This window comes from Cinclus cinclus, chromosome 2, assembly GCF_963662255.1.
Source record: "Cinclus cinclus chromosome 2, bCinCin1.1, whole genome shotgun sequence".
Lineage (NCBI taxonomy): Eukaryota > Metazoa > Chordata > Aves > Passeriformes > Cinclidae > Cinclus > Cinclus cinclus.
This window is the reverse complement of record NC_085047.1, coordinates 58,804,288-58,832,272: the sequence shown is the minus strand read 5'-3', so window position 1 is coordinate 58,832,272 and position 27,985 is coordinate 58,804,288. Positions and strand designations below refer to the sequence as shown.

The 27,985-nt window shown below is 36.0% G+C and overlaps 1 protein-coding gene across 1 annotated transcript in view; it reads right to left on the bottom strand.

Moving 5' to 3' along the window:
- Positions 1-354: 354 nt before the first annotated feature.
- VWA8 (von Willebrand factor A domain containing 8) overlaps positions 355-27,985 on the bottom strand; it is a 100,203-nt gene continuing 72,572 nt past the window's right edge. The window contains exons 20-25 of the mRNA XM_062514780.1: positions 24,693-24,769; positions 12,683-12,758; positions 11,916-12,051; positions 10,490-10,609; positions 8,381-8,586; positions 355-510 (exon numbers count right to left, since the gene is read on the bottom strand). Coding sequence (XP_062370764.1) covers positions 355-510; positions 8,381-8,586; positions 10,490-10,609; positions 11,916-12,051; positions 12,683-12,758; positions 24,693-24,769 — 771 coding nt within the window. The remainder of the gene's footprint in view (positions 511-8,380; positions 8,587-10,489; positions 10,610-11,915; positions 12,052-12,682; positions 12,759-24,692; positions 24,770-27,985) is intronic.

The following is a 27,985-nucleotide window of genomic DNA, read 5'->3' as shown; positions in this document are numbered from 1 at the left end:
GCAACATTTTTTCTGAAGACTTAGGTGATAACAACAGGATAGAAGTGTATTGCAATTCAATTAAAAACACAGGAGAAGAAACAAGTATTTCCCTTTATTAAGATATACCTGTTTACCTTACAAGCTATTAATATGTACATGGACATTATAGATTAAATATTAATAATAAGCAAATACTTGATTATGAAGTAATTTATATTATTGTAACTTATTTGGAAGATTATAAATTTGAACCAGTGGAGGATTGGCTTCCAAGAATTCCAGGTTATTTTAAAATCAAATAGCAGCAAGATAACACACTATAAAAAGTGAACATGAGAAATATGTCTTCGTAATATATATCTTATGTTATTCTTACTCCTTGGCCAGCTGTACATTGGTCGGTTTTGCTCCAATAGGTATCCCATATTTGTGCAAAGTGTTGTATAAAATTTCACACATTTCTTTGTTGTAGGAATCAAAGTCAAATACGTTTCGGACAACATTTGCGAGTCCTTCAGATGGAAATTTCTGTGAAGAAACAGACCACGAAAATTATTTTAGTGACTATTTATTAAGTTCCAGCATATCATTATGTACTTCTAAAATGAACAACTATAACAGTAACTTTGCTTCACAGACAAGTGCTGAAGTAATCTTTTCTTTTCCAGGACATCATTTCAAGTCAGAATGAAATTACTGACACTAAACTTGATTTAAACAAAAAAGGCATGTGACAATTATTTAACACTAAACACCATTAATGGTTTAAAGAATTACTTTCATTATACACATAACAAGGTGGTGTAATCATTGGAGAATATAATGAATACTAGTCTGTATTTTTAAAATTTGCCTTCTGTAAACCATGACAAACAGACACACATTCATGTAATTCACCCATACAATTAATTCAAGAATTCTGACTCTTAATGTTGAACATAGATGGATTTTAGTAGACACAGAAATTCACTTAAGATTCACAAATTTTTTTTTTCTTAGGGAAAAATACTAGTTGAAATGTGCCATGTACATTTAAAAACCCCAAATATTTATCAGATTTTCATTAGTATCTTTAACAGCAATTAAAGTTTTGTTACTGTGCTGGACTGATTATTCTGGATGAGGAATTAAATGGGTGGATGGTTGCATCCAGAGGGTAGTGGACAATGGCTCAAGGTCCCAATGGAGATATGAGACAAACGGTCAGTACAGATCTTGGGGGTCTGTACTGGGACCAGGACTTTTTATTATCTTCATCAATGGCATCGTGGGATTGAGTGCACTCTCAGAAAATTTGCAGATCATACCATTCTGACTGATACAGCTAACATACTTGTGGGGTGGAATGCTGGCTGGAGGGACTTGGACAGATGGAGAAGTGGGGCCACAGGAATTTCATGAGGTTCAACAAATCCATGTACAGGGTCCTGCACATGGGTTGGGGTAACCATTGGTATTAGCACAAACAGATTGAGAGCAGCTCTGACAAGGACTTGGGCGTACTGGAAGGTGAGAAGTTGGACATGACCTGTCAAGGTGCACTTGCAGCCCAGAAAGCCAAATGTGTCCTGGGTTGCACTGAAAGCAGCGCAGGGCAAGGAAGGGGATTCTGCCCCTTTACTCTGTGCTGGTGAGACCCCACCTGCAGTGCTGCATCCAGCTCTGGGTTTCCCAACATAAGAAAGGCATGGACCTGCTGGATTGAGTCCATAGAAGGCCTCAGAGATTATGAGAGAGCTGGAGCCCCTCTCCTGTGAAGACAGGCTGAGAGTTACTCAGCCTGGAGAAAACTCTAAGGAGACCTAATAACACCTTTGGTTATAAGAGAGATGGAGAAGGACTGGAAGGGCATGCAGTGATAGGACAAGGGGGAATGGCTTTAAACTGAAAAAGGGCAGATTTAGATCAGATATTAGGAAAAATTCATTACTATGAGGGTGGTGAGTCACTGGCACAGGTTGCCCAGAGAAGCTGTGGATGCCCCATACCTAAAGTGCTCAAGGACAGGTTGGATGGGGCTTTGAGCAACCCAGTCTAGTGGAAGGTGTCCCTTCCCACAGCAGCAGGATAAGATCTAGAGTATCTTTTAGGTGCTTTCCAGCTAAAACTATTCTAGGATTCTATAAGTCAAAATAAGAGGAATGAAGAATTTTTAATATCACAAAACCACTCAGAGAAACTGATGTCATTGATTAAGAAAGCTGTGGAGGTGGAGGACCCCAAGCTGAGTGGATATATGCTGAAAGGAGGCTGTGATCTCTGGCTGTGGGAAGCCCACACTGGAGCAGGCTCCTGGCAGGACTTGTGGCTCTGTGGGGAAAGGAGCCCATGCTGGAGCAGGTTTGCTTCCAGAATTTGTGTCCCTGTGAAAGGGCCCAAGGCTGGAGCAGTTCCTGCAGAACTGCAGCCAGTGGGAAGGACTTAAAACAGAGAAGCTCATGGAGGACTGTCTTTTATGGAAGGTATCCCATGCTGGAGCAGAGGAAGACTGTGAGGAGTCCTCCCCCTGAGGAGAAAAGGGTGGCAGAGCCAACACGTGAAGAACTGATCACAGCCACCTTTCCCCATCCTCTTGTGCTGCTGAACGGGAGGAGGTAGAGAAAGACAGGAGTGAAGTTGAACTTGGGAATAAGGGAGGAGTAGGGGGAAGGTGTTTTAACATCTGTGTTTATTTCTCATCTTGATACTCTGATTTGATTTGCTACAAATTAAACTAATTTCCTAAAGTCAAGTCTGTTTTGTCTGTGACAGTAATTGGTGAGTGATCTCTCCCTGCCCTAATATTGATTTACAGGCACTTTATTATATTTTCTCTTCCCAGCTGAGGAGGGAGGGGAATGACAAAATAGATTTGGTGGGTGCCAGGCATCCAGCCAGAGTTAGCCCACCACAGATGTAAATGGAGCAAACCAAATAAAAATAATTTAAAAAAATAATTATCAACTTGCTGTATATCCTAGAACTTCACTGCCTGATTTATTTTTTTCCTTTTTTTTTTTTTTGGCAAGAGATGAGAGTGAGAATCTTTCTATTTAAAAATGTCTCACTTTTTCTCCACAGCCTTTCATTCAAATACTAGATCCTTCAGAAAAAGACCTAGATTCTTCCAGCTCAGTGTAGCACATTTATAGAGATGAACATAAACTTGTGAAGAGGTATTTTAGAAAGTTGTAGTCTTGACTGGTTTTTTCTCCATTAGTGAGCTAGGCTGGTACAGAGAACACGAAAAACAGACTTAAGTGTCAGAGAAGTTTATAAATGTATTAAAAATACAGCTATTTGAATCCTGATTAAAAATTAAAATAGAAGATTTTCAGAAATTGTTTGACCTGTACTCTTAATCAAATATCAGCACTGGGAGTTTAATATTTTCCCAACTTCATAAATATCTGATCTCAGTAATAAAATACCTGTGCCATGAATAATACTAAAATTAGCTAGTCATCGTGATAGACTAGAATACCACTGCTAAATTAGTCTTGTGCAAACCTTTTTTTATCTATGATGCACGTGGCACAGAATATTTTAGTACTAATGTTGTTATAAAAGGATGCTAAACTATGTTCTGCTTTCTAAACCTGTCTTTGAGAGACTGATTAGAAGTTCTGTGTCATTACAACTTAGCAAAATACAAGTTATTGTGGGATAGTATAAAATGGTTCTACAGCCTGTACCATCCTTGTTACAATGTCCAGTTCTTACTGAATGAAACAGGTACTAGACCCATTCTCCTATCATCTATTCTAACTAAACACTGTATAAACATTTCACACATAAGGTGAATAGAAAAGTTCATGACAGTATTTAGTAGTGGAAGTGTTAATGTCTATATATTAATTGCACCTTTGAGTCAAAAGTAAGCATCAGTCTGAAACAACATTTATATGATGAATACTGCATTTTCTCTGTTCTTCTCAGTGCAAAGCACAACCAACCAAGCTATCTAATTCACTCATGAACTATGCCTTCACCTGCCCTGCACCAGGCACTGCAGAAACCTTGGTCAAGTACTTCAAATAATATCCAGGTTTCCCTAGAAGTCTCCATGTCCACAGTTTTCTGAATTGTGTAACTTCTGACATTAATACACTTTTCTGCCATGAATTGCCTCAACGGTTCCATGCCTCTTGTGTCAGCAGGACATCACCAAAAATTTCCTGAGGTACAACAGATGGCTTCTAGAAACACAAGCCACTTGTACAAAGGTCCTCTAGTTCAGTAATTAAAAAAATAAAAAATAAATAAAAATCACAACTCTCCTGTTTCAACCAGAACAAATCCAATCTCTCTTTAATAACTGCTTGGACAACTGCTTACTGAAGAAAGGAAATGAGAGTTCACTTAAAGGGAAAAAAAGAAAAAGACAATAAAACCCAACAAATGTTGAATGATTGGGGTTTGAATTGAACACTAAAAAAAATTGGTTTCTATTGATTTTAAAATGAGATTACTAGAGGAAAATATTGATCTCTTATCAGTCTGTCTGGTTGTCATTCACAGATTCTTCCCCTTACAAGTAACACTTCTGTGTGTAACTTAGATTATTTTCACAACTTAGATTCTTAGCTATTCCTTAAAATAGTAAGTAACATAGTTTTTTGCCTTCAACAATTCCATATTTTAATTTCTATATTGTATACTTTGATAAAGAATTTAACTTGGTGAAAATGCTGCATTTTTATGGATCTAACATTCCATGAGGATATGCATTGCTACAGTCTGTAAAATCTATGAGCAAAACTGCAATTTTCTAGTAGGAATTGAGAATCTTAATTCAAATATGCTACACTCATTGAGGTCTATTGTACCTCTACTGCTGCCCTGAAAAGAAAGTGATAAATTATCTGGTATTCAGTCTCTAATGAGTCCAGACTTTTTGTTTTAGACTTCTACCTTGCGTTCTCACTACCACTCACTTCCCCATGTATCTTGGTGCCTTCAGATATCTAACTATTTTCCATCTTGTGAGCACCATCTCAAAGGCCCACCCTGCACACTCTAACAGATCTCTGCCTACCTGCCCATTCCCCTGTGCTCTTGGTTCCCCCCTGCACCCACCCCATGCCCTTTTACTCAATGTCATGAGCTCTGTGCCTCCTCAGCTGTCCTTCAGCAGGGCCAGAAGCACCATGTCTATGGCTCATCCTGAGTGACAGACATACTAATGGATTAACCAGCACTTGTGTCTTTAGTAGGCATCATTTACTGCCAAACAACACAGCTAAATTATCCCCCTGCAATTTCAATCAGTTCCTCTCTGTCACATAGCCACTGATTTTGATTAAGCCAGCAGAAACCTAATTATCTTTGAAAATTAATAACTGAGATCCATTGTGACTGGCTAAAATGGTAAAAGGTTATTCGGCAGCAAAGTGAGAAGGGGATATAAACTGCTATTTGATAAACCTAGTTTCCTTTTGAGAGTAGGCTGAATACAAAAAAAAAAGAAAAAAAGAGGCACTATCTCACCACAAAACCTTACTGAATAGGTCTTAAAACCTAATGATGAGTAAACTTCAGATCCAGAAGGTTTCTTAGGCATGAAAACTGTTATACTAGTGCCTACTATTAGGAAGCAATCTCAGATACAAACAAGAAAGATGACCTATAAAAAAAAATCTCAGCTTTCTGAAAGTAAAAAAGAGTTAGTAAAAAATCTATTGACATGTTATCTAGACTAATGTGGCTTTCGTGATTAATATCTACCAAGGTCTCATGAAAAACAGCATATTAGATTGCAGAAAAGCAGTCATAGCATACCCTGGTTACAGTCACCTTATGGTAACCCAACAGAGCAAGGGCAGAGCTTCTGAGCTTACCCATAAGCTACTATTAACATAAAGACTTTAGACATTTGACAGTCTTAAAACTGGAGGGGAGAAAGACAAAAAGGCTGTATGCAGGTCACCTGCCAACTAGAGCAGCAACACCCAAATTCCTGATACAGTATGTGAGGAAAAAAGTTTCAGCAAAAAAGTTAGATACCTGCATTAGACAACTCTCCCTATGCCTGCAGTTTTGGGTCTTCAAAACTGTTTGGTGTCTCAAAACAGTTTGGTGTCTCAAGAATCACCAAAAGCCTTTCCCTGAAAAAAAAGTTAGTCTGGGCAACCTAGCTCTGAGCACAGTGTCTAAACTACAACTAAATTACTACATGTTCCGTATTTGCATAATCTTTAGGGGAGGATAATCTTGTAACTGCACTCCATATATGTATCCAAAATGCTGAAGATCACAATTAATCAGAATCAGAGATTAGCCTAACAATATGCTGATACCATAGCAATCAGTATATTTTTGATTGACTAGTCCTGATGCTCAGATGTGCTCTCAGACAACAGTAATCAAAAGCAATTTTTTCCTCCAACACATCCAACCTTTTTTAACATGAGAAAAAATTCCAAAATCATGTAAAAGAAATCAACACAATAGTACAAAGAGAGCAGGGCTGTGGAACTGCTGTAAGGGAAATCGTTTAACAACATGACTAACTTCCCTCCTTCCTTCCTAAGGACCAGCAATTTTATTGACTCATTTCCCTCCTTCCTCTTTCTTCTCTATCTGAAGACCTAAAAGTTTCTTACTTTGGAATAACCATTATGTTTATATTCATTGTTCACGTTTGGCTATTCCCAGTTTTTTTTATTATTCAGACAGAAAAACAAGTTACAGTAAACAAAAAGGTTGCATTCTTGCTAGGAGACAAGGATCTTGAAAATAAATGGTACAAAACAAGTCAAAGATGCATGTTGGAGATGTATTTGGATATTTACACTTTGAAAGAGGTGAAAGCTTAGCAGATGGCAAACTTCCCCACTGAACTGCACCCAATGTCCAGGTTGAAGTGACCATATTAATCTGCTTAGAGTGAAGGAGTCAGAAGAAGACAGTAAGAGCCTTTAAGACAATTAGCAATGCAGCCCTTTCAATCTTCAATTAGATGTTGTTCACACTCAAATAAAACAAGAATTAAGTCTTATGTTTCCACACCGGTTACCAACAGAAATCAGTACAACTTCAGGTTACTTGGAGATAGATGGTGAAGGAAAGAAGCTAGGAAGGAAGGTAGGAACAGCAAAAAGGTATGAAGACAAAAAAGAGTTCCTTTAAACAAAGACCCTAAAAAAATTTGCTCCTCAGCAGCACAGCAAATATTCCTCAGGTCTGTAATTTTTCCACTGTCATTTTGAACATAACTGTTTAGGGATCAGCATGTACATGTTCTACCAGCTTGGTAAACAAATACCTATCAGTTGGTAATAGATCCTAATAGACTGTTTTGCTTATGTGTATATCTGGATTGCTCAGCCTTTAGGTCTGAATCTTCTTAACACTTAGCACAAAGTTACAGAGGATTATTTTTTTCTTTATATTACTGATAACATAGTAGCACCAGTTTGCCTTGAGATTTCACTCTAGAGACCACAGAGCACAAAAATATATATCCTCCTCAGAAATCTAGATGAAGATTTTTAAAAGTAGTAATTCCACCCTGCAGGATCTGAATGTCTGTGTATATGGCTGAATAAGTGTGAATATGCCCATGACCACTTACACAAAACTATCATGCAACCCTGCTATACTATGCAGTGCAAAACACAGGAGTAGTAGGTCAAAATCTGTGAAAAATTACCTTCTAATTGCATTAATTACATTAATTTCTGCCATTTAAAAGAATTAAGATTCAATAATTCAAGAAATTAACAATTTTAGGATTATAAACAGAACAAAATAAGAGCACTGTTATTTCAAAGAGCATTAAGACACTTTGCATTTCAAATAGATTAGGCAAAAAAATCCTTCAATTTATAAAGACAGAAGTCAGAGTACACTGCAATATTTAAAAACCAGATCATCATCAAATCAGAATTCACAATTTTACAGTTAAATGTATGTAGGAAGTAATCATGAATCCTACATATTCCCTTGGTGAGTTGTTATCCATCTAACATTTTCGTTAGAAAAAATCCACTACAAATTTATTAAGTGCTATACATCAGGAACTTGTTTTTTCACAGGAAAGGATTAAACCCACAAATTTTATAGCAGAATAAAATGAACAGTTGCACTGTCCTGGAAGTATGTTGAATATGGAATTTTATAAAGAGGGCCAGTATGAACATTGCACAGAGTAAGTGATTTTTTTTCTCACACACAGAAAAACAGATTTACAGAATTTTTTCCTATCTATAAATAAATAGGCAGAAAAAATATCTGCCCATGGGCATTTGATCCTGAACATGTTTAATATTATGCTTCTTTCAAAATATAGTGTTTCACACCAAGTAAATAAAAATGCACAAACAATAATGACATATTTTTTCCTAAAGCATTCAGGCATTAAAAAATTAGTATTGATGAATTTTTAAAGTTTTCAGTTAAATCTGATGTACTGTACCTGTAAATGTTTTACAATGTTCACAACTTCTCTAGTTGAATAGGGGTAGTTAATAATTCCTTGGTCAGCTAAGCTTCTGAGCTCTCCAAAAGCAGCTACCAGTTTTTGCAGAATTGCCTCTGGAACATCAGGACCATATTGTTTAAGCATTGCCAGTTCTGACTGTGGTTTGGGATTATCAACAGCATGGCAACTAAAAATGTCCCCTACAAAGAAAAAAGAAAAAGCACATAATTAGATAATTTATAAAGAAGTAGCATCACAACAACCTGTTTAATACTGCACCTTTAATAGAAAAGATATGACTCAAAAGAATGCTGAGTAATAGGTTGCTAAAATAGTGAAAAATGTGAAGTACAAAGCTATGAAGAACATCGAGGTTTCTGGAAACACAGAGATCTCTCCTGTCATTTTAATGAAGCTGGTATCATGAGAGACAAATTAACTTCAAGAAGAAACACAAGTCAAATGCAGGAAAAAAATAAGAGAAAAAATATTTTAAGAAAACATAACAGGTTGAATGGAACCAATTTTTGAACTCCTTCAAAACACCATAGAACACAGGGAAATCTTGAAATACAGAAGGCCCTAATGTAAACCCAATTAAGGGTTCTACAGGAAATACTTAATTTATCTTATCTTTTATCCCTGTCTATCTTAAAGTATCGTAAGAAATTTGGCAAAATATTCTTTCCATACATTGGCATTATATTGTTCCCAAACATATGATCTAAAAATCGAGTTTATCCATAAAAAGTCTCTGAACAGTTGTACAAAACTTTGAAGAAGCATGACCAGATCCTGCAGAAAAAGGATTTGAACTAAAAGCAGAAGAAACCCTAAGATGGAAAAGCAGTATCAATAAAGAATCCAAAATCTCAACCACACCTCTGCCATGTGGATCAAAAGCAGTAGCCCTGGGATGATTAGTTTTGTTTAAAGGGTCCAGGTTAGGAAGGAATTTAGGCTATGAAAAAGAAATGCACTACAATAAATTCTCTTGGAGCAATATAGCTTGGTGAAATTCAGAACCAATGAGTTTCAGACAGGGAATGTCCATTCAGTGGAAACCTCACCTGAAACACTAAGAACTACTAGGTAATATGGAATTGGGTTTGCACCTGCTTTTTTGAGTATGTTACTTCTTGCAGATTAAGCATTATGGCCAACGTTTATAGGCAAAACCACATAAATTAAATTTCCTGTATATAAATGGCCAAGCAAACATAAATAATAAAGTCAGTGGAGTCTGGAGGGTATTCAGTTCAAAATCATGTAGCAACAATGCCAAAACCTTGCCAGAGGCCTACTTAGACTAACACCAGACTATACAGGCCAATGAATTCTTCACCACTTGCCCCTGTGCAACTTAATTTTTTGTTTTTGCTGTGAGATGAAGCTCTAAGGAATCTTTGTTGATGCACAAAATCTCTGGGATCTACCAGGAGTTTTCCAAAATAAGGCTTGTGTTGATATGTAAATCATTTATGTGAAATTTGGACAGCCTTACCTGATAATGAGACAAATGCAATATCTTGTCAAATATATGTATTTTACTAAGGCTATCATACATGGCCACATCCATGGAGAAGCAAATGAGGATTAAGAAGCAGGTAGCACAGTGCTAGCAGCAAAAAATGCAGCACCCTTAATTGCCAAAAGCAAAGAAAAGAACCATCCATCAAGCTACCATGTCTTGTACCAAGCAAGACAGCACCCAAGATGTAGCTTGTTTGATATGGGTGGAAAAATAGTGAGCAGTTGAGAGAATTGTCAGGTATCAAGCTTACAGTTAATTTGTTTGCAGTATTTGTGTATTCTATATACACATTAGCAAAGATTTCCCATTACCTTGTGTCTGCAATGTCTGTCCAGATCCCATACAACAAAATAGTTTTAACACAGATGATCAAATATAGCTTTTCCATTCAGGGCAAGTGTGGGCACTTTTAGTAAGATATGCAAATTTACATGATAGTCTTAGTGTCTTACGTGGAACAAAGCATCAATATACATAAGACCCCTTCTCCTCGTGCAATCTAATTAATAAAGACAGATATTCTATTAGCCAAGTCTATTAAAGATCATAAATTAATATGAATCACTTACCTAATGTGCCAAAAAAGTCATTACCCAAGAAAGGAAATCCAGGCCTATTTGCCAGAACTATCATTCTAAAATCAGGATGAATAACTATTACGTTTTCTCTTCCCTCTACACGAGCATGATCTGGAAAAGAAATCAAATGTATTACTTGCATATTTAAGCTTTGCAATACTGAATGAAGGAACATAATTAGATTAGGTGAAGAATTCTTAGAAGAAAAATTCTTCTAATTTAATTATATTCTTCTTAGAATTAGGAGGACAGTTACAAAAAAAAAAAAGACTCAATAGCTTCTTACACATCATTCAATTGAGCTTTCTAGGTTTCATTTTAAAGTTTCATAGTTTGTTTCACAAAAATGTAACCAGAGCGTTGAATTGAAAAAATATAAAAATGCATCCACTGTTCTTCGGGGGCGGATTACCTGCTCCCTTTAAATTTCACTAAAATGGTGAAGCCAATGGTGAATAAAATGTGCTTGTATATACATCTGACACAATTTCATCTGGGAAGATAGGACTGAAATTTCTCCTGGTTACTACAAAACTTGTGAGGAGACAGAGATACATTATTTAACACACATGAAGACTCTGGTTCTCCAAAACTACTCAGACTGGCCCCATTCAGAACCTTGCTCCCCTTCAGCATGATACCAGTGGGACATTTAACTGCCTCTAAAAGACTGCAGTAATAATTAGGACTAGATAGCAAAATATTTTCGATAAGCCCACCTAGAGTTTTTAACGACAAGCAAAACTCAGGTGTGCCATGTGAGTACTGAATGATTGCTACACTCAAACATTATTCCAAATATTGTTAAAATTAAATTAATTATATAAAGTATGGTGTCCAGTAGCAGCAAGAGATACCTTCAAACTCAGCCTTTCTTTGAATAATAATGAAAAATATTTATTTCCTGGAACTCAGATGAATCAAATTACAGCTAGTCTTATCCTGCAGGATATATTTAAATAATAAAGTAAGCATACAGTCAAGTAAGCATATGCAATATTTGATTAGATAAATCAAGTATTAACAATTAACCCTTAACAATTCAACCCTAGGTATACTCATATCTTCATTCTAGAATTGATCCAATGATACCCCAACTGTCTAGATGGGCATAACTAAGATCATAATTTTCTCAATTAGATCTTTATTTTTCATGGTGAATGAGAAGGAGAGAGGTCAATTTACACTTTCTGGGTTTAGTTTGTTTTTAATTCTTCAGCAAAATTCACAAGAATGCTCATTTAAAAAACCTTAGTGGCTACTGCAAAAGTAGTAAAGAAAATGACTGCAAATTCTTTAATTGTTAGCTTTTTAGCAACAAGCAGTTTATCCATTTGGACTGGTCTGCCTTGCTACTGAGCAAAAACAGCAATGTTACATTTTACTGAAACGATGAAAATGCTTTTGCTCTACTTACTGGCAACAATTCGCCTTCCATCTGACAAAACCATTTCCCCGCTTTCTACTAAAGTTTTTAAGATACAGGTAACATTTGTTGGTGCTTTGTCCGCCTCATCAATTACCAAAATATGTCCGAACTTCACTGCTTTTACCTAGAAGAGAAAGGAATCATAACATCACTACCAGCCAAAACCCTACAAGGAGCTGCATTGTTGATTTCTCAGTGAGTAGCAGTGACACCTCAGTGGCACTGAGACAAGAAAGGGACTCAGAATAGGGATAAGCTATGACCAAACCACAACAGAAAGAAGAGGAGGCAGAGAAGTTGTGTGTTTCCATTTCTCCTGGATAGGGATGAAAATGGGTGCGATAGGGAGGGAAGTGAGGAGTCTGACTGTGACCAACTTGGAGTGCAGACAGAGAAGTGCAAAGGCAGTTTGCATCTAGACTGTCAACATGCAGCTAAAAGAACTGAAGAATGGCTGCAACAACTGTTTGGAGCCCAGCTTAGCATGCAGGTGTGAGGTGCTACAAAGGAGGAGGCAAATACCACTCTACCAGTTAGAATGTGTCACGTAAATACTAAATTATTTTCCATATCCATTTTGTGTGGGGGGTCTCCCAAGATTATAATCTTATTCACATTTGGCACAGCAAATGTGACCAAATAAAAATTAATAAAAGGTTTTTACCATGCTCACTCACTATGCCATGAAAAATCAAATCACCAGCATATTAAATCAAAAACATTTCCAAATATAAAATCCAAGTGCTACTACTGACCAGTGGTGAATCTTCATATATAATAAGACCATCCTTTACAGAAGGTTGTAGGGTAAGGCTTTGTACAGTGGTATCCCTGAAATGTGGAAAAGCAGAAGGTATTAATTAAAAACACACAGGAATTTTAATTACAGTAAAATGTAAACTGAATAAATGAAAAACTGAATAGCCTATTTTTCTAAAAGAAAAATATATCTTTTTTTAGAATACTTGAATAACTGGGAACAACACTGTGCCAGCTTAGTGGTCAAATGTGAGTATCCCTGCCTCTGCCAGGATTTTCACAGTAGTTCTCCATTTCTCAGAAACCCTGAAAACAAAATGACTGAGAAGAGAATCAGTATTTTCTGTATGCAGGCACATTACTGATGTTACCATTTCTAGTTAAAACTTTCTAGCTGAAACTGTCTTTGATGTGAGAAAGAGGAATTATTACTGTTTTAGCTGTTCTCCACATATCATCATGCAAAAACCCTACAAACAAACAAACAAATCCAACAATCAATCATGTGGAATTCTTAAAAACAATTATTTTTAGTTCTAAGCCCTACTGGCTTGCTACATTTTGTATCATAAACAGTATAAGCTCTTAGATGGGACAGAGGTTTTTGTAGCACAGTTTCTTTTTGAAATTTTGTTTGGCTTTGAGTTGCTCAATTTCCTTTTCCTCAAATTTAAATAAAATAAAAATCTAACAAAAATCTATAATGAAAATATTCCTTAATCTTCACTATTTTAATCTATTTTAACCACCACCGAATGTACAGATAAATAAAAATAGCTGCAATTCAGAAAAGTTCAAAAGTTCAAAAAACAGACAACACTACAATGAATTCACCTACATAAATTATGTCCATAACCTAGGGAAAGCCCCTCCTGATTGTATAAAATACTTGCCCAGACCTTTTTCATGATCTGTATAATCAACCCCATTTGTTTTGGGGTTTAGATGGAGCAATGAGCTAGAGAATAATCCAGATGTGGATGATGACAGAAGGTCCCCATGACTCCCACGATTTCATGGGCAACAGGAAATTCAATCTTGGGCCAGTTGGTTTGGCCATCCCTTTCCTCCTGTATTTCAAAATTTAGATTATTCTATGTCAAAAGAATGATAGGCTGATCACAGGAAAACCCATCAGGAAAACCTCTCTTAACGCTGCTTGACATCCACATACTGGTCCATTGGTAAGGTTGGTAACCTTTGCACTGTATTCAACATATGATGCAACAATATCTCTCACTTCTCACAGCTGTGCTGTGTAACAAAACTGTTTGCGTAAGCCTAGTTGACTCACTCTTCCAAATATCCCCTTAGTTCTAGCTTTACTTTTGCAACACCCTGTAAAAACCAACAATTCTGATAAGCTTCATGAGTACAGGAAATCAAACAGTACTGTTAGCAGCACACTATTAAGTGGCCTGCTTCCAATTACAGTTTTAAACTGAGAGCATAACTTGCACATTTCCTTTATTTGAACCTTCTGTCAGCAGGATTTCTGTCCCTAATAATTAATAATTTATTGTTTAGCTTTAAGCCCACAGTTGCCAAGCACAGGAATAAAGAGAAGAGCAGAAAGAGAGACTTCTAATGTTTAGCTGCTTGATCTGAACTTCAGTCCAGAACGGGAAAGGTTACAAATATGGGACCACCTTCATTTAACCCTGTCAAAAATAGGCAACCCTGCCTCAAATAGTTGTATTTACATTGTATTCAGTTGCAACATATAATTTTTAAATCACTAAAATAAGCAGTAGTACTAATCTATTATCTTAGAAATCCCACTGTGGACACAAAAACAAAGCTTCTACTGTCATCCTGTGAGTCTAACCAATTTATATGCTGGGCAGAGAAATCAATAACAGATCCAAAAATAAAAACAAATCAATGATTTTTGTTTCTTGAACACACATTATTTAGGGACTAAATTCTCAGATTGTATGTATCATCCTACCTCCACTATCTGTTAACATTTCTGGTTCAAGTCTATACATTTGCAGATGCAGAAGAATTTTAAAATGTGTAAACCAAATGCTAGAGTATATGAAAGTCACAGTCACTGGTACTAATTAGTCAGAAATAACTCAAGGAAAAACGTTCTGAGGAATTAATGCAAGGTAAAAAGGGGAAGAATTTGTCAAATTTGAACTGTGATCTCTTTAAAGTAGTAGAAAGGTGAGAAAATGAGAGGACCTGAGGATAGCATAGGCCAAGAATAATGTAAGGCAGATGCATTACAGGATGCTTTACAGATCATAAATTTGCACATAGGACATAATGCATGAAAACCAATAAAGTGAACAGAACACATCAGGAAATGAAGATGTCTAGTGATGCTGTGGACGGTCACAGGTGATGACACAAGAAAAGACGAAAATGTTAAATGGTGTTTTACTGTAACATGAAACAGTAATTAACTTTTGCTGACCAAGTTAATCTTCTGGTTCTGCAGAGGTTATTACAACCCCCTAATATGGAATACTAAATTGTGCTTAGTGTTCCATAATAATCAGCAGCCCACACAAATCCTTAGGATGATCTCATTCTTCAGAGAAGACAAAATTGACATATTTTTTTGGAAAATAAACACTACAAGAGTTTACTGTTCATTTAAGTGCTATTACAAAAGTAGTACAATCAGAAAAAATACAGAAGGTATCAAACTAAAATAAAAATTGACATCCTGAATCTATCTTCTAATTTTTTTTTCTTATTTTAGCTTTCTTCTGCTTTGTTGATAGTCGGCCTTAATATTTAAGGAAATAGGTTGGGGGATTTGCAATGTACTACAGAAGTTAAATGTAAGTGAAATATAAGTCAGGCATTAATTCTATTGGCTTGATAAGTGTATGTGAAACTCCTGTATTTGCATAGGCTATTACATTCAGACATGTATAGAAGAATGATTTTACAAGGGCTATTACAGATTAATGCTACTTTCCTTTCAGAATGATATGCTATACACTTATATATCATTAATTTCTGTTCTTCAGAAACCTACCATGACTCCAACACAGTAAAGAATGGCTAAAAATAAACTGTCTCCTTAGGGTTTTTTTCTTAAATTTCCACTTTGTAATGAATTATGTAAATATAAAGGCACTGAAATATAGAAAGATAAAAACACACTAAGTCTGAAACAGTTTTGAACAACACGGCAAGCAGCATTTAGTAAAATACGTCTGGCACTCAAAATTCCCCACAGGAAAGGAACTAAAAACTCCAATTCACTTTCACTTAGAAATATTAGCACCTTAATAATAACTAACAGGCCCTAACAAAGACATGAATACCAAAACCTCCTAATTTCATCACATTTAGCACCCAAGATGAAAATAGGTCTGACACAAAGACACAAGACTGTAGGAACGTAGAAGTGAGTGAGAAAAAATGTGTCACCTTACTCAACTGAACTAATTTTGTCTTTACCTGATTGTAAAAGAAATGTATGAAAAGCTCACTAATGTCTTTCCTAAGAATATACTTTTACTTTCATCTAGAAAGCCATTCTCACAAGTCTTCCATTTAAAAAGAAAAAAAAAGGAAGAAAACAGAAAGAAAAATATACTTACTACTGAAATACTGAAAGCAAGTCTTCTGACAGGACCACTCAATTCGTAGTAGGACTTATGTGAATTCTTCTCGTGTTTTTTATTAGCTCATATCACTGTCTTTTATTTATTTTTTGCTACTGCTGCATTATCTACCCTAAAGGCAGCTGTTTCTGAGGTCTGCAGAATGACTCAAACTGTGACAGTTTCTGTTTCACTGACAGCAATGCCTTCCTTCTGGAGAAGAACTATGAACTCTGCCAGGAGAAATTTCCATCAACCTCAGAGAGTTAGATGTTATTCTCTAACAAAAGGTGTTCCAGGGCTTTAATTTAAGGTTTGAGTCCCCAGGAAGGCTTAAGCCCAAATACAGGACACAGTGTCAGGGCCCCAAATAACATCACAAACACTCACGTTCCCTGGAATTACTCCATCTCAACAAGTGCTGAAGAATACAGTCCTAGCTTCTGTATGTACTTACATTGAGGCTACAAGGGTAAGAGATCATTTGTGCAAAGCAACTTTGTGTTGTAGGGGTCCCTGCTCGTGGTAATAAGGTTACATAAACCAAGCTCGGGTTTGGCCTTCTTCTGCTTCACCACACAAACCTTTATGGTAGTTGAAAGGAAAAATCAGAGATGGAGAATGTATGCTCTAGAAATTCTTCATTTCTGTGAGGCATCTATTATCTAAATACCTATGTACATAGATATGTACTTCTTCTCATTTACATGTCAATCAGACATGAATATACCCATCTGCTGTGACCTAATTTTAAAGAGTATTTGAAGAATAATTAGTCCAAAGGCCATTTGAAGCTGTTAATTGGTCAGTTAATCCCCTCATGGATTATCCTGATGAAAAGCAGGCAATCCCAACACAAAAAATAAATCTGCATGATTTTGACATTTACAAATTAATTTTTTTAGCCAACCCAGCACAGAGTCATTGCATTGCATGATCTGACTGCCATGTTCAGGAAATTCTGAAATATCAGAAAATCCAACCAGATGTCTCATTGCTTTGTTAAAAATGACCCTGTAAAGGCTTTTTGACTTATCTGTATGCTCTGATAATTAAATCCACCTTTTTTTTTTTTTTATTCCTGCAAGGCTGTTACTGCTACTCAGCAGGACATAAGTTTGTTTAAAATGCAAGAAAATATTTTTACTATAAAGGTACTCATTACTCAGTAGGACTGCAGGTGGCAGAAGACAGGTCAAAGGGAATTATGTTTAATTCATGTTATATGCTTAAATCTGAAGTTACACAATTACTTGTATGTGATCCATCTGCCAAAACAAAATGCAAAATTCACTCACCCTAATTGTAAAATCCATAAATGGGGAAACATGAAACCCTGTAGCTTCCCTTATTGCTTGTAAGAATACATTTAATTGAGGAAACAGTGAGAAACTCTTACTTCAGCTTTAGAGCAAAATGAAACAACAGGGTCTTCTAACCTGAGCTATTTCTCCATAACAGCCATGCAACAGGATATTAAAGCTGAATTCAATTCCTACAAAAAAGACTAATGAAGTAGCTTTCTAACACCTGGAATCTGACAATAGCAGAGCTAGTCAGCCAGCTTATGAAAAGTTACCACTGGAAACAGGGACCATTGGCTGGCATGAAATCTTGGAAGCTTTGCATTGCAACTCTGTATTGCCTGAAAATGTATTTAAGAAAATAGGCAAAAAACAAGTAAAAAACCCATAAAGACACCTATTATATAACTGATGCATTCAGTGCTTCACAAAATAAGTCTTCATGACAAAAATGTGTCCTCTTATTGCTTATTTCCCAACATGAGCTACATAAAGAATAAAGCACATACTATAAAGTACAATATTAAAAGAAAATAATCTAAACATTCATGGCTCATGAATCAGGAGCAAAAATTGCCTAGACTTTTCTTTGTGGCTGCCAACAAACAAAACCACAACATAACACCTCCTCCGATCTTTCCTGTGTTCGACTGAAATAAACCAATGCAGCTATAGAACACTTCCTTCAACAGCTCACTATGGAGATAGCTTTTCTGTATTGCTCATTTATAAAAACAAAGACCTGCACTGCTATATCAGCATTTAAATTATTTCATGTGGTCCTATATTCTTTCAAGAGATAACAATCACATGCAATTCTGAGAACAGGTACACTATGATTCCAGTGTCCACCTGTGTCTTGGGTAAAGCAACCTGTTTCTCCTGAAACAGCTTTTTAAATTACAATTTTAAAAATCTTAAGGAAGCTGAAAGGGTAGTTTAAAATTATCTCAATAGGGGAAACAGATAATTAGATTTTATACTTATTACATGTGCTGAAAAAGAAGGAAGGAAAATTAAGATCTAAAGACTAATGCACAGTTTGTAGTAAGTAGTGTTTGTAGGGACACCATAAGCTCATTTTCTTACCCCAAACGCCCCATTAATTTCATTATTAAAGATCACAGCAAAATTACATTTCTTTTGAAAAGGATAACATATGCAAACTCAGGTAAGTTTTGGAAAAAAGATCATCAGATTACTGTAATGTGTTAGGGAACTAGGAAAGAACACAAAATGCAGTAGATTTTTAACCCAGTACCACACTTTCCAATCGTCAGTCACTAGAATAAATACAGTAACTCTCACAGGAAGATGTGATATCAAATAAAGATGTGATAAGCAAATTATTTGAAGGAAATGTATTGGGGGACATAGAACAAGGCAGTATAATATCTTGAAAGAGAATAGTAAGATCAACAGATACAAAATAGAATTTCAGTAGCAGTTACTATTCCACTGACAGGGTCAAACATCACAACAAAGATTTACAAACATTTACAACAAAGATAAATTGCTGTAGTGTATATGTAAATGCTTAGAAAAATAAGTTATCTAAACTTGTAAGAAAAAAGACATCACATGGAGAACTAAGACTAAACATGGCTAATTTAGGGGTAAAACCTGTTTTATCAAAAGCTAAAGAAGAAAACTTCCTACATTCTATTTTCATGGAAAGGCATCACATCTTATTTACAAGCTGTTCTAACATATTTGACTTCATAGAGAACAACCTTCATACACTAAAAAAATTCCCTCTTTTTGCCATATGACTCTATGAGGATTTGTATTATCTTTTTTCACAATAATTTCCTATAAGATTATTTTCTTGATACTCAGAAGAACAATGGAATGGAACTAATAATTTCACATTTTCTGCGGATTCACTGAGGTTTTGAGCAGCAGAAAATCCATTCATAGCCATCAATAAATTATTGATGTAGATTTCACTGCAGTCTTCACATCAAAAGCTTCTATTTCTGCAAGTGATGACGATGTTCTTATGCAGATCTATACACTGAAAACATCAGAGTTGAAGTCGACTATCTGTAGTAGCTCAGAGGAGGGATCCAGTTCTCCCACTAGCTAAGAGCAACCAAGTTCCCATCACTACAGAAAAGGATCAGCACTTTTTATTCCTGATCATTTTTGTTGTACAGAGGATTGTCTGTGATAGACAGTCTGCAGAGGAGTGTGGGCTCCAAATTTTGCATTTGCTATAGCTAAACTGTTGCTGACACAGCATGAAGCTAGAAACATATCTGAGACACTTCTGCTTAACAATCATTCTTGACATGCATATCATAACAACAAATAAATGATCTAGAAGTTATAACATTTAATCGCATTAACACTCTGTTTTCTGAAAACAATGTTGAGTCTGAAGCTGTTTCTTAATCCTCACAACTTTAACTACTGTTCTACTAATACATTTGAGCATCAGCTAAAGAAAGTGCAAATGGTCTCCCCCAAGCAACAACCACTGCTGCATTATGTAATTTTATGAAGATAATTTTATCTTTTTTTTTTTTTTTGGAAGATTACAACATTACCACAACATAACTTGAACAAGATCTGCTACCTTGCAGGAAATGCTAAATCACAGAATCAGAGTGCTTAAGGTTGGCAGGCACCCTTGGATGCCATCTAGTCCAACCACCCTGCTAGAGATGGCCACATGGAGTTAAGGTACTCAAGACAGTGTCCAGGGTCCAGATTTTTAATATCTCAAAAAAAAAAAAAAATCAAGGAGAACAATGCACAACAAACTTTAAAGAAAAGGTTTTGACTTAGAAAAATGAACTTCATGCCTTCATGAACCCAGATGTTCTGCAGTTAAGTTTTTGTAAAGGCACCAAAACAGAGAGGTCCTTGTATGCTATCAGAGCAATTAAGAGCACAATTCATGATGACAAATGATAATTTCAGAGACATCATGTTACCAGTAGTAGCTCTTTTTTGCTACATGACTGGAAGCAAATCCAACACCAGCTGAACAGAAGTGACAGCTTTCACAGGTCTTGACATGACATAGTATATCAGAATAAACTATACATAAATATTTCTTTTATTTTTTATGCATTTGTATTAAGTGTAGCAGTGTATTTTGATGAAAGCTGAGATCAGTAAACAACATACAACTCGAAAAACTTGATGCATAAATATTAATCCACATGCCTACACATTTAGCACCTCATTTATACCACCAGAAATTACCATACAAATTATGTCACTGAAGTTTACATCTTCCTAGTCAGAACCTAGGCTTTTAGGAAACTTTCTATCAGAAGTCTCTTCACAATCCCCAAAATCCCCACAAAACAAAACAAAAAAAACCGAAACAAAACACAATAAAAAAAATCCTTCCAAAATCCCCAAACTGGAACAATAAGTCAAGCTTGCACTGAAAACAAAAGGATAAATGCTGTAGTTCTGTACATACAGTCATCACAAAAATAGTAACTGCAAGGAGGAGAAATAATTCTAATTGAAATATAAAAAACAGCTTGAAAGTATGACTTAATACCAAACAGATGCAAACTTAAATGTTTAAATGACAGATAAAATATATCTTACTCCAGAAAAAAAATTCTTTGTGTGAAATTAATTAGTAATTTGATGATAAGAGAAGTAAAATTAATCTTTTTTGCTATGATCATATCAAAGGAGACAACTATTTAAAAGTCCATGATACTTCTGACATTTTTATGTAGGAGAGCTGGGAGCTTACAGTTTTATACTTATCTATTGCTCTCATCAGTGCTAGGAAGGATTTTACAGTCTTAACAGGGCATATGTTCTTGCCTCACTCTGCTCTATAATTGTTTTAATCTTTTTTCTTCTTTCTGTGGAATCTTCTTGGGTTTAGAGACTTTATAATTCAAAGCAAGATATCACAAGGGAATGAAAAAAGCAAGATATAATTAATTATGAATATACAATAAAGAATAATAAAGCAAGGTATCTTTATGAGGGGATGCACTGAACTCCTCTCTTTGGTGACCAGTGACAGGGCCCCAGGGAATGGCTTGAAGTTATGTCAGGAGAGGTTTAGTTTTGATACTAGAGAAAGGTTCTTCAGCCAGAGGGAGATAGGGCACTGGAACATCTTCCCCAGGAAAGTGGTCATAGCATGTCTGAGTTCAAGAAGCATTTGGTCAATGCTCTTGGGCACACAGTGTGACTCTTGGTCCAGCGCAGGGCCAGCAGCTGGACTTTGATGATCCTAGTAGTTCCCTTCTAACTCAGCACATTCTATGATTCTATGATTATCAGTTTCCATGAAAATTTTTTCCCTGATTTAGTAAAATACCAATTTAGTCCACCAAATTTAAACTGATTTTTGTGTAGAACCACTGGAAAACTATTTCAACACAGGAGAATAGCACAAGTAATAACAGAAAGGTTAATAAAATAATGAGGCTTTCCAGAGTTCACTAATTTAGGAGCAACACAAATACTTAACTCTGTTATGTTAGCTTGGAGAATATAAAATTTTCTTTTACAGACAGTTTTCTTGGCTGTAAAACCAGTACATGTTTAATTTCTATTAAGAACTCCTTAAAGTTTTTTTAATATTAGACAAGGTAAAGCTCTTGTTTATTCTGCACCATGTAGCCGATGTCCTGGGTGAACAAAATGGAGATAACCATAGCAGGAGGGTAATCAAAATTTGGGATTTCTCTGCTGAAACTTACTCTTGTAGGAAAGGAGTGACAGGGAAATCCTGGCAGATTAAAGTTTTTCCTTAACACAGAAAAGTAGCAAAATGCTTAATATGTGCAGTCCTAGGAAAAGGCTGTGCTGAGCCTGTGTCCTATTACCTGTTTCCATAACCCCACAATTAATGCAATGAGAAAGCTGGTCAACTCAAATCAGCTGCTAATATTAGGAAGTATGCAAGAGAAAGCAGCCAACTTTTTGAATAATTCATAAGCACACATTTTTCTTAACTTCTACCATTATTGAATCTACTTGCAGCTTCCTTCCATTAATTAATTCCTTCCAGATTGTTTGCTTTACGGTACCAAAATGATTTATAGGACTTACAAATTTCAAGAATACAAAACTTTTCAATGAGATGCTGCATGAAAGATTAAGAGAAAGGATTTATAACCTCCATGAGCAATCAAAACCTTTAGGTCAGGCTGACCCCATGTAAATCAGTTGTAGAGCAAGTAAATACAGACATTCCTTTTTCTGTCTTTTATCTCCTCTCATCCTCTTGAAGTACAAGACAAAAAATGTGAGATTTTAAAATTACTCTTGGTAATAGCTTATTGCCTTTAAGGTAAATACTCCCTGCTTGAATGTCATTGAACATATGTAGAGTTGGAACAGCAGAACTCCTTACGCTCTTTCATCAAGACAGTAAAAAAAACCCAAACCAACAAAAAAAACTACCCTAATGAATTCGTCAAGATCTGTAATTCAGGTATATGAGCAACCATTAAAAGCATTATATTTAGAAATACTTTCCATGTCATTCTTAAAGGTATTTATGGCATCTAGTTAGGAAATCTGAAGAAACACAAAGGGCTATCAAAGATGAAGTGCACATTCTAGAATATTTTCTAATAAAGTACATCTCTGCCATAAGCTACCAACTGAATGTCCCCCACAAAATATGCAAAAGCTTACTAAGAAACGGTTTGAGTTTTTTGTAAACACCCTGTAAAGTATAACCAAAATATTATATGGACTGAGTTCTTCACATAGCATTTCAAAATGCTACCCAGGAAGTAGAGATTTCTGATTTTTCCATATTTGCAAAATACTTTTGTAAAACTGTATAGGACTGCTTATCATTTTCTGCTTCATTTTCTACTTCAACCTATCTCTTACACCCTGTAATCATAAGCAGTACCTTACAGAATCTATAGAACACTGTATTGGCAAGAAAATAAATGCACATTTTTATTCCTATTGATGTCTCAACTAGCATGGTGCAATTTATACGTTCTACAGCCGCATAGAAACCCCAAACATGCTGCTTATACAATGTTCTCCTGAGCTATATGAATTCATATTAAAGACTGTTCTGCTTCATCACTTATCATTGAAGAACACAGAAAAGAACAGAAATACTGTAGTACTTTGTGACATAACTGTAATTTGCAAAAATCAGTGTATTTTATCTGGACAAAGTAGGTGGCTGTTCCAAGCAGGAAAGTTAATACAAAGCTAAAAGTAGGAAGTCTCAAAAGCAGTATTTCATATAGAAGTGGTGGAAGTCTAGAATAGGTAGCACAAAGGAAAACACCAGTAGAAAAGTAATGAGATAGAGCTATCTAAGTACCAGGAATACAAGTACAAGACACTTGAAGACAAAACTCTGGGTGAGAAAGTGGAAGTGTTATAGAGACTGTGCTGTTAATGGGCAAAATACCAAAGACCGACAATTTTATTAGCACTGTTTAAAAAACAGTGATTATGGAAAGAGACAGGGTGACAAAGCTAGGAAGTCCAAGACAAAGAAATAAAGATTAGGAATGAAGCTAAAATGGGATTCAGTTCAATTGAAAATGAGTCTTCTAGACATATTTATTCTTTATTTCCATTTATTAGTTTCAAATTCATGTCATAAAAAGAAGGAAGATAATTTCCTATTATTTCAGCCTTTGAATCGTTTTCAGTTGGTTTATTGTCTTGAAGTCTGTTTTTAGCTTATGATGTAATTTTCTAATCCAAACTTCTGTGGGTGAGAAAGAAATGCATGCACTTAGCAGGAGTGCCAAAGGAAAAAAGCAAAAAAGCCTTTACTATGTAAAATGTTTCTTGTCTGAGTGATATATTCAAACACCCACTCCCTCACACAATACCTCATGCTTAGGGAAAACTTTCCAGAATTGACAGCAAAATATAACTAGTTTTATGAACAAAGTTTAGCACCAGCACACTTTGATTTCTACTTCCTCATGTATCAAACAAAGTGATTGCATCACATTCTTGTACCCACTCCTCAACCTGTCACATTATTGCCTCTGCCAGACACATTCCTGTGGTCTGTGTGCCACTTAGGGGGTCTTCCTTCAAACAGTAAGAACACATTAAACTTCAGAAAAATGAGTTTTAATAACGTGAGAAATACGACTAAAAACAAAAAGTATGGAAATCTGACACATTCTTACCTATGCAGCTGTAAATACTCTCTGGGCCTGTTTAAAAGGTGAAGGAATCTGTCAACAACCTTGTTTTTCCCAACACCCTGCAGTAAACAAATATAATATTAAGACATAATACAGATGTACATATTTAAGCATTATAAAGACAGAAAAGATAACTTGCCAAATGGTTAAAATACTCTCCATACTGCTTCAGAAGTAAATACAACTTCTGTCTGTTTCAGAAAATTCTGAACACAAGTTGACCACATGCATTTTATTTTATATACATATTCACAAAATACTTATCTGTCTTACCAGAAATAACCAGAAATAGGATTGTGTCCTGAGAGATATGTCACACATGCTGTGCATCCTTTAACACAAGTTTTTCCAGCCTTTTTATTTCACAAAGGTATTGCAATGTTAATGCTAGGAAGTTGTCTTGTACTTAATAGGCAAAGTTAATTTTTGGTGGTCATAAGAAACATCCTGTAAGTGTCAAATGGAATTTGGGCACAGCCTTGGTAATAGTTGCTGATCCCATTCCATTGGCATTACAAAAAGAGACCTAGATGGAATCAGAATTCCAGAGATAAAACTGATCTATAACTCTATTAAAAGATGTCTGCATTAGCAAGCTGTGAAAAATTATGAGAATGAATTAGGTGTGCCCTATAAAAACATTTTAGCAACTGGTACTTCAGCCCAGGTCTAACTTGCTCCCAGGGAAGGAATTACCAAAGAGCAAGAATCAGGTGAGCTGCTGGGGAACATCCTCCACTTCACTCTCATCCCAAGGAGATTCCCTTCCAAAATACATTCTACATCTGGTTTGAAATGCTAATGTAGATGCAGACCAAGATGCATGCTCACATGCAGAAATTCTTATCCCTCCTGCAAGGAGGTGGCTGCAGACTTGGAAGCTCAGAATGCCAGTAAGAGTGCTACAGGTTGCAGAGAAAAAGGAAACAGCAGAAATAAAGTTCAATTATAGACCAGCCAAAAGCTGTTTGACAAGACACTATCCCTTGGCTGAGATTCTCACTCTGAGTGCATGAATGTATCTACTAGTCCACACCAGTGTAAAGAAGATAAATATAACCCAAAGAAAGATTAAAGAGATTAGATTAAACCAATTTGAGATTCACTAATCTATTTCACTTGGCATTGAAACAGAATAGGAGCTTTCAGAGCTGCAAGTTATGACATTTATGACTGTAAGTTCTAGCTGAGTGATGGTAACTGCCAGCTGCAGTGCTGCAAACTGTCGAAGTTTCTTAAAATGGGACCACAGTCTCTCCTCTGACTACATTTGTAAGAATAGAGAATCACACACATATGTATAATGAATTCACAGAAGGAGAGTTCTCACCATGAGAACAGAGGAAAAAATACTGCAGAGGAGACAAAAATAGAACTACCTATATTCTACTGCAGACTTGACTCCCACACAGAAGAGCCAACTCTGTTAGTGCCCTGCCACACGCCTCCTCACAAATCTTCCATCTGATTCTTCAGAAGAATCTACAGCTTTATATAAGTGTAGTAAGAAGCTGCATCACACTTAACACCTTTCACAGTAGTTTCTGAAAACTGTCACCTGAAACAGTTCTCCACTGCTGTGAAAGGGGATGAAATTGTGCTCACAGGCTCTTGCAGGAACTTATAGGACATACCCAATTGAGGGGAAATATGTAAGTTGAGAAATTCTATCAGTGACATTAAAAGTAACCAGAAACAGGCTAGGAATCCCCTAGTGGGGCACGCAGACAGTTTTATTCACATATGTTTCCTGCTACTTGCAGTCAGCTCATAAATGGGTGAATAAACAGGAATATTTCTAATGTCAAGCACAAAACACCCATGCTGAAAGCAGCTTCCTTTCCTAGGAGAGCTAAAGATGGCTGGGCATATGTCTACACAGAGCTTCTGTCTGATCCCAAGCATACTGAATATCTTGTTTCAGTGCAGAGTGGGACTCCAGCCAGCTGTGGCAAGTACAAAGATGATGAAATAGATCAACATACTGAATCAATGTAAAACATACTTAATACTAAACAAAGTGGTTACTGTAATTAAAAAAAAAAAGTACATTTGCCAAAGTAACCCTGTGAAGTCAATGGGAGCTGAGCTGTGACCACATCGCAACCTTTCTTCATTTTTATGTGTGCACCTCACCACACTCTTTGCATTATCTCCTTTTATTTAAGTATACTTCAATTTCAGAACATCATACATTTTTTAAAAGGTGCATGCAGTATTTAAAAGCTAAAAGGCATTCCCACCAGGTTTTTGCTATTATAAACAAGTTAACATTGCCCAGTTTCTAGACTGAACTGCTTCAGAGGGTACATTGTGTGCCTTCACAGAGGCTGTGGTGTACCACATAAAATCTTTGGTTGGCAACAGTAGCTGGAACAAAGTTCACGTCAAAGCTTTTTGATCCCATCCCTCTACATTCCTACTTCATGACAAGTTACCACTCCTCTTGGTCTCAGCTACTTCACTGAGAAGTCACAATATAATAGAAAGGAAGGAATAGACCAAAGATATTCAGAAGGCCCTTTAGCACCATTAATAAACTGCAAAAAACAAGAGCTTGGATGAGTTAGTTCCTTAAGTACTATGCATTAGTGTAAGGCCAGAAAGGGCAGGTTTGTTACAAATTCAACTGACCTCCACGGGATAAAGAATATGTGTAGTAGTCTTCTTCAGGTGAACAAGAAATGTGGAAAATGCTAACACATTTTGGAAAAAAAAAAGACAACAACAACAACAAAAAAAAAACCCAAACCAAACCAAACAAAAAAAAGAAAAACAACAAAAAAACCAAAACCAAAACAAAACAAAACAAAAACAAAACAAACAAACCAACCAAACCAACTCCTCTAGTTACAGGCACTTAAGAAACAAGAAATCACAAAAACGGCAAGAAAGTCACCCTCCTTTGCCCTGACTGCCAAAGATCAAGCTGGAACTTCTGGACACTCCCACAGCTAGCAGTAAAATCACTTAAACAGGAATAACCTGAACTACCTTTCATATGAACATTCTAAAAGACTGAGCTGAACCTGGATTGGATTCAGAACATAATCTCACATAATTTTGCAATTATTGCAGCCTAAGGTAACATTCAGAGGACAAGCCAGTTTGCCATTTAACACTTGCTATGTGCTATTTATATACAGACTATTGCAGTTACTTAATTTAACAGCAATATAAACATATGCTAATTAGAGAGAAAAGAACATCTGTGTTGGTGTTTCAGCTGAACAGAATAAAAAAACTTCAGAAAGCAAATATTAGATGATTTTTAC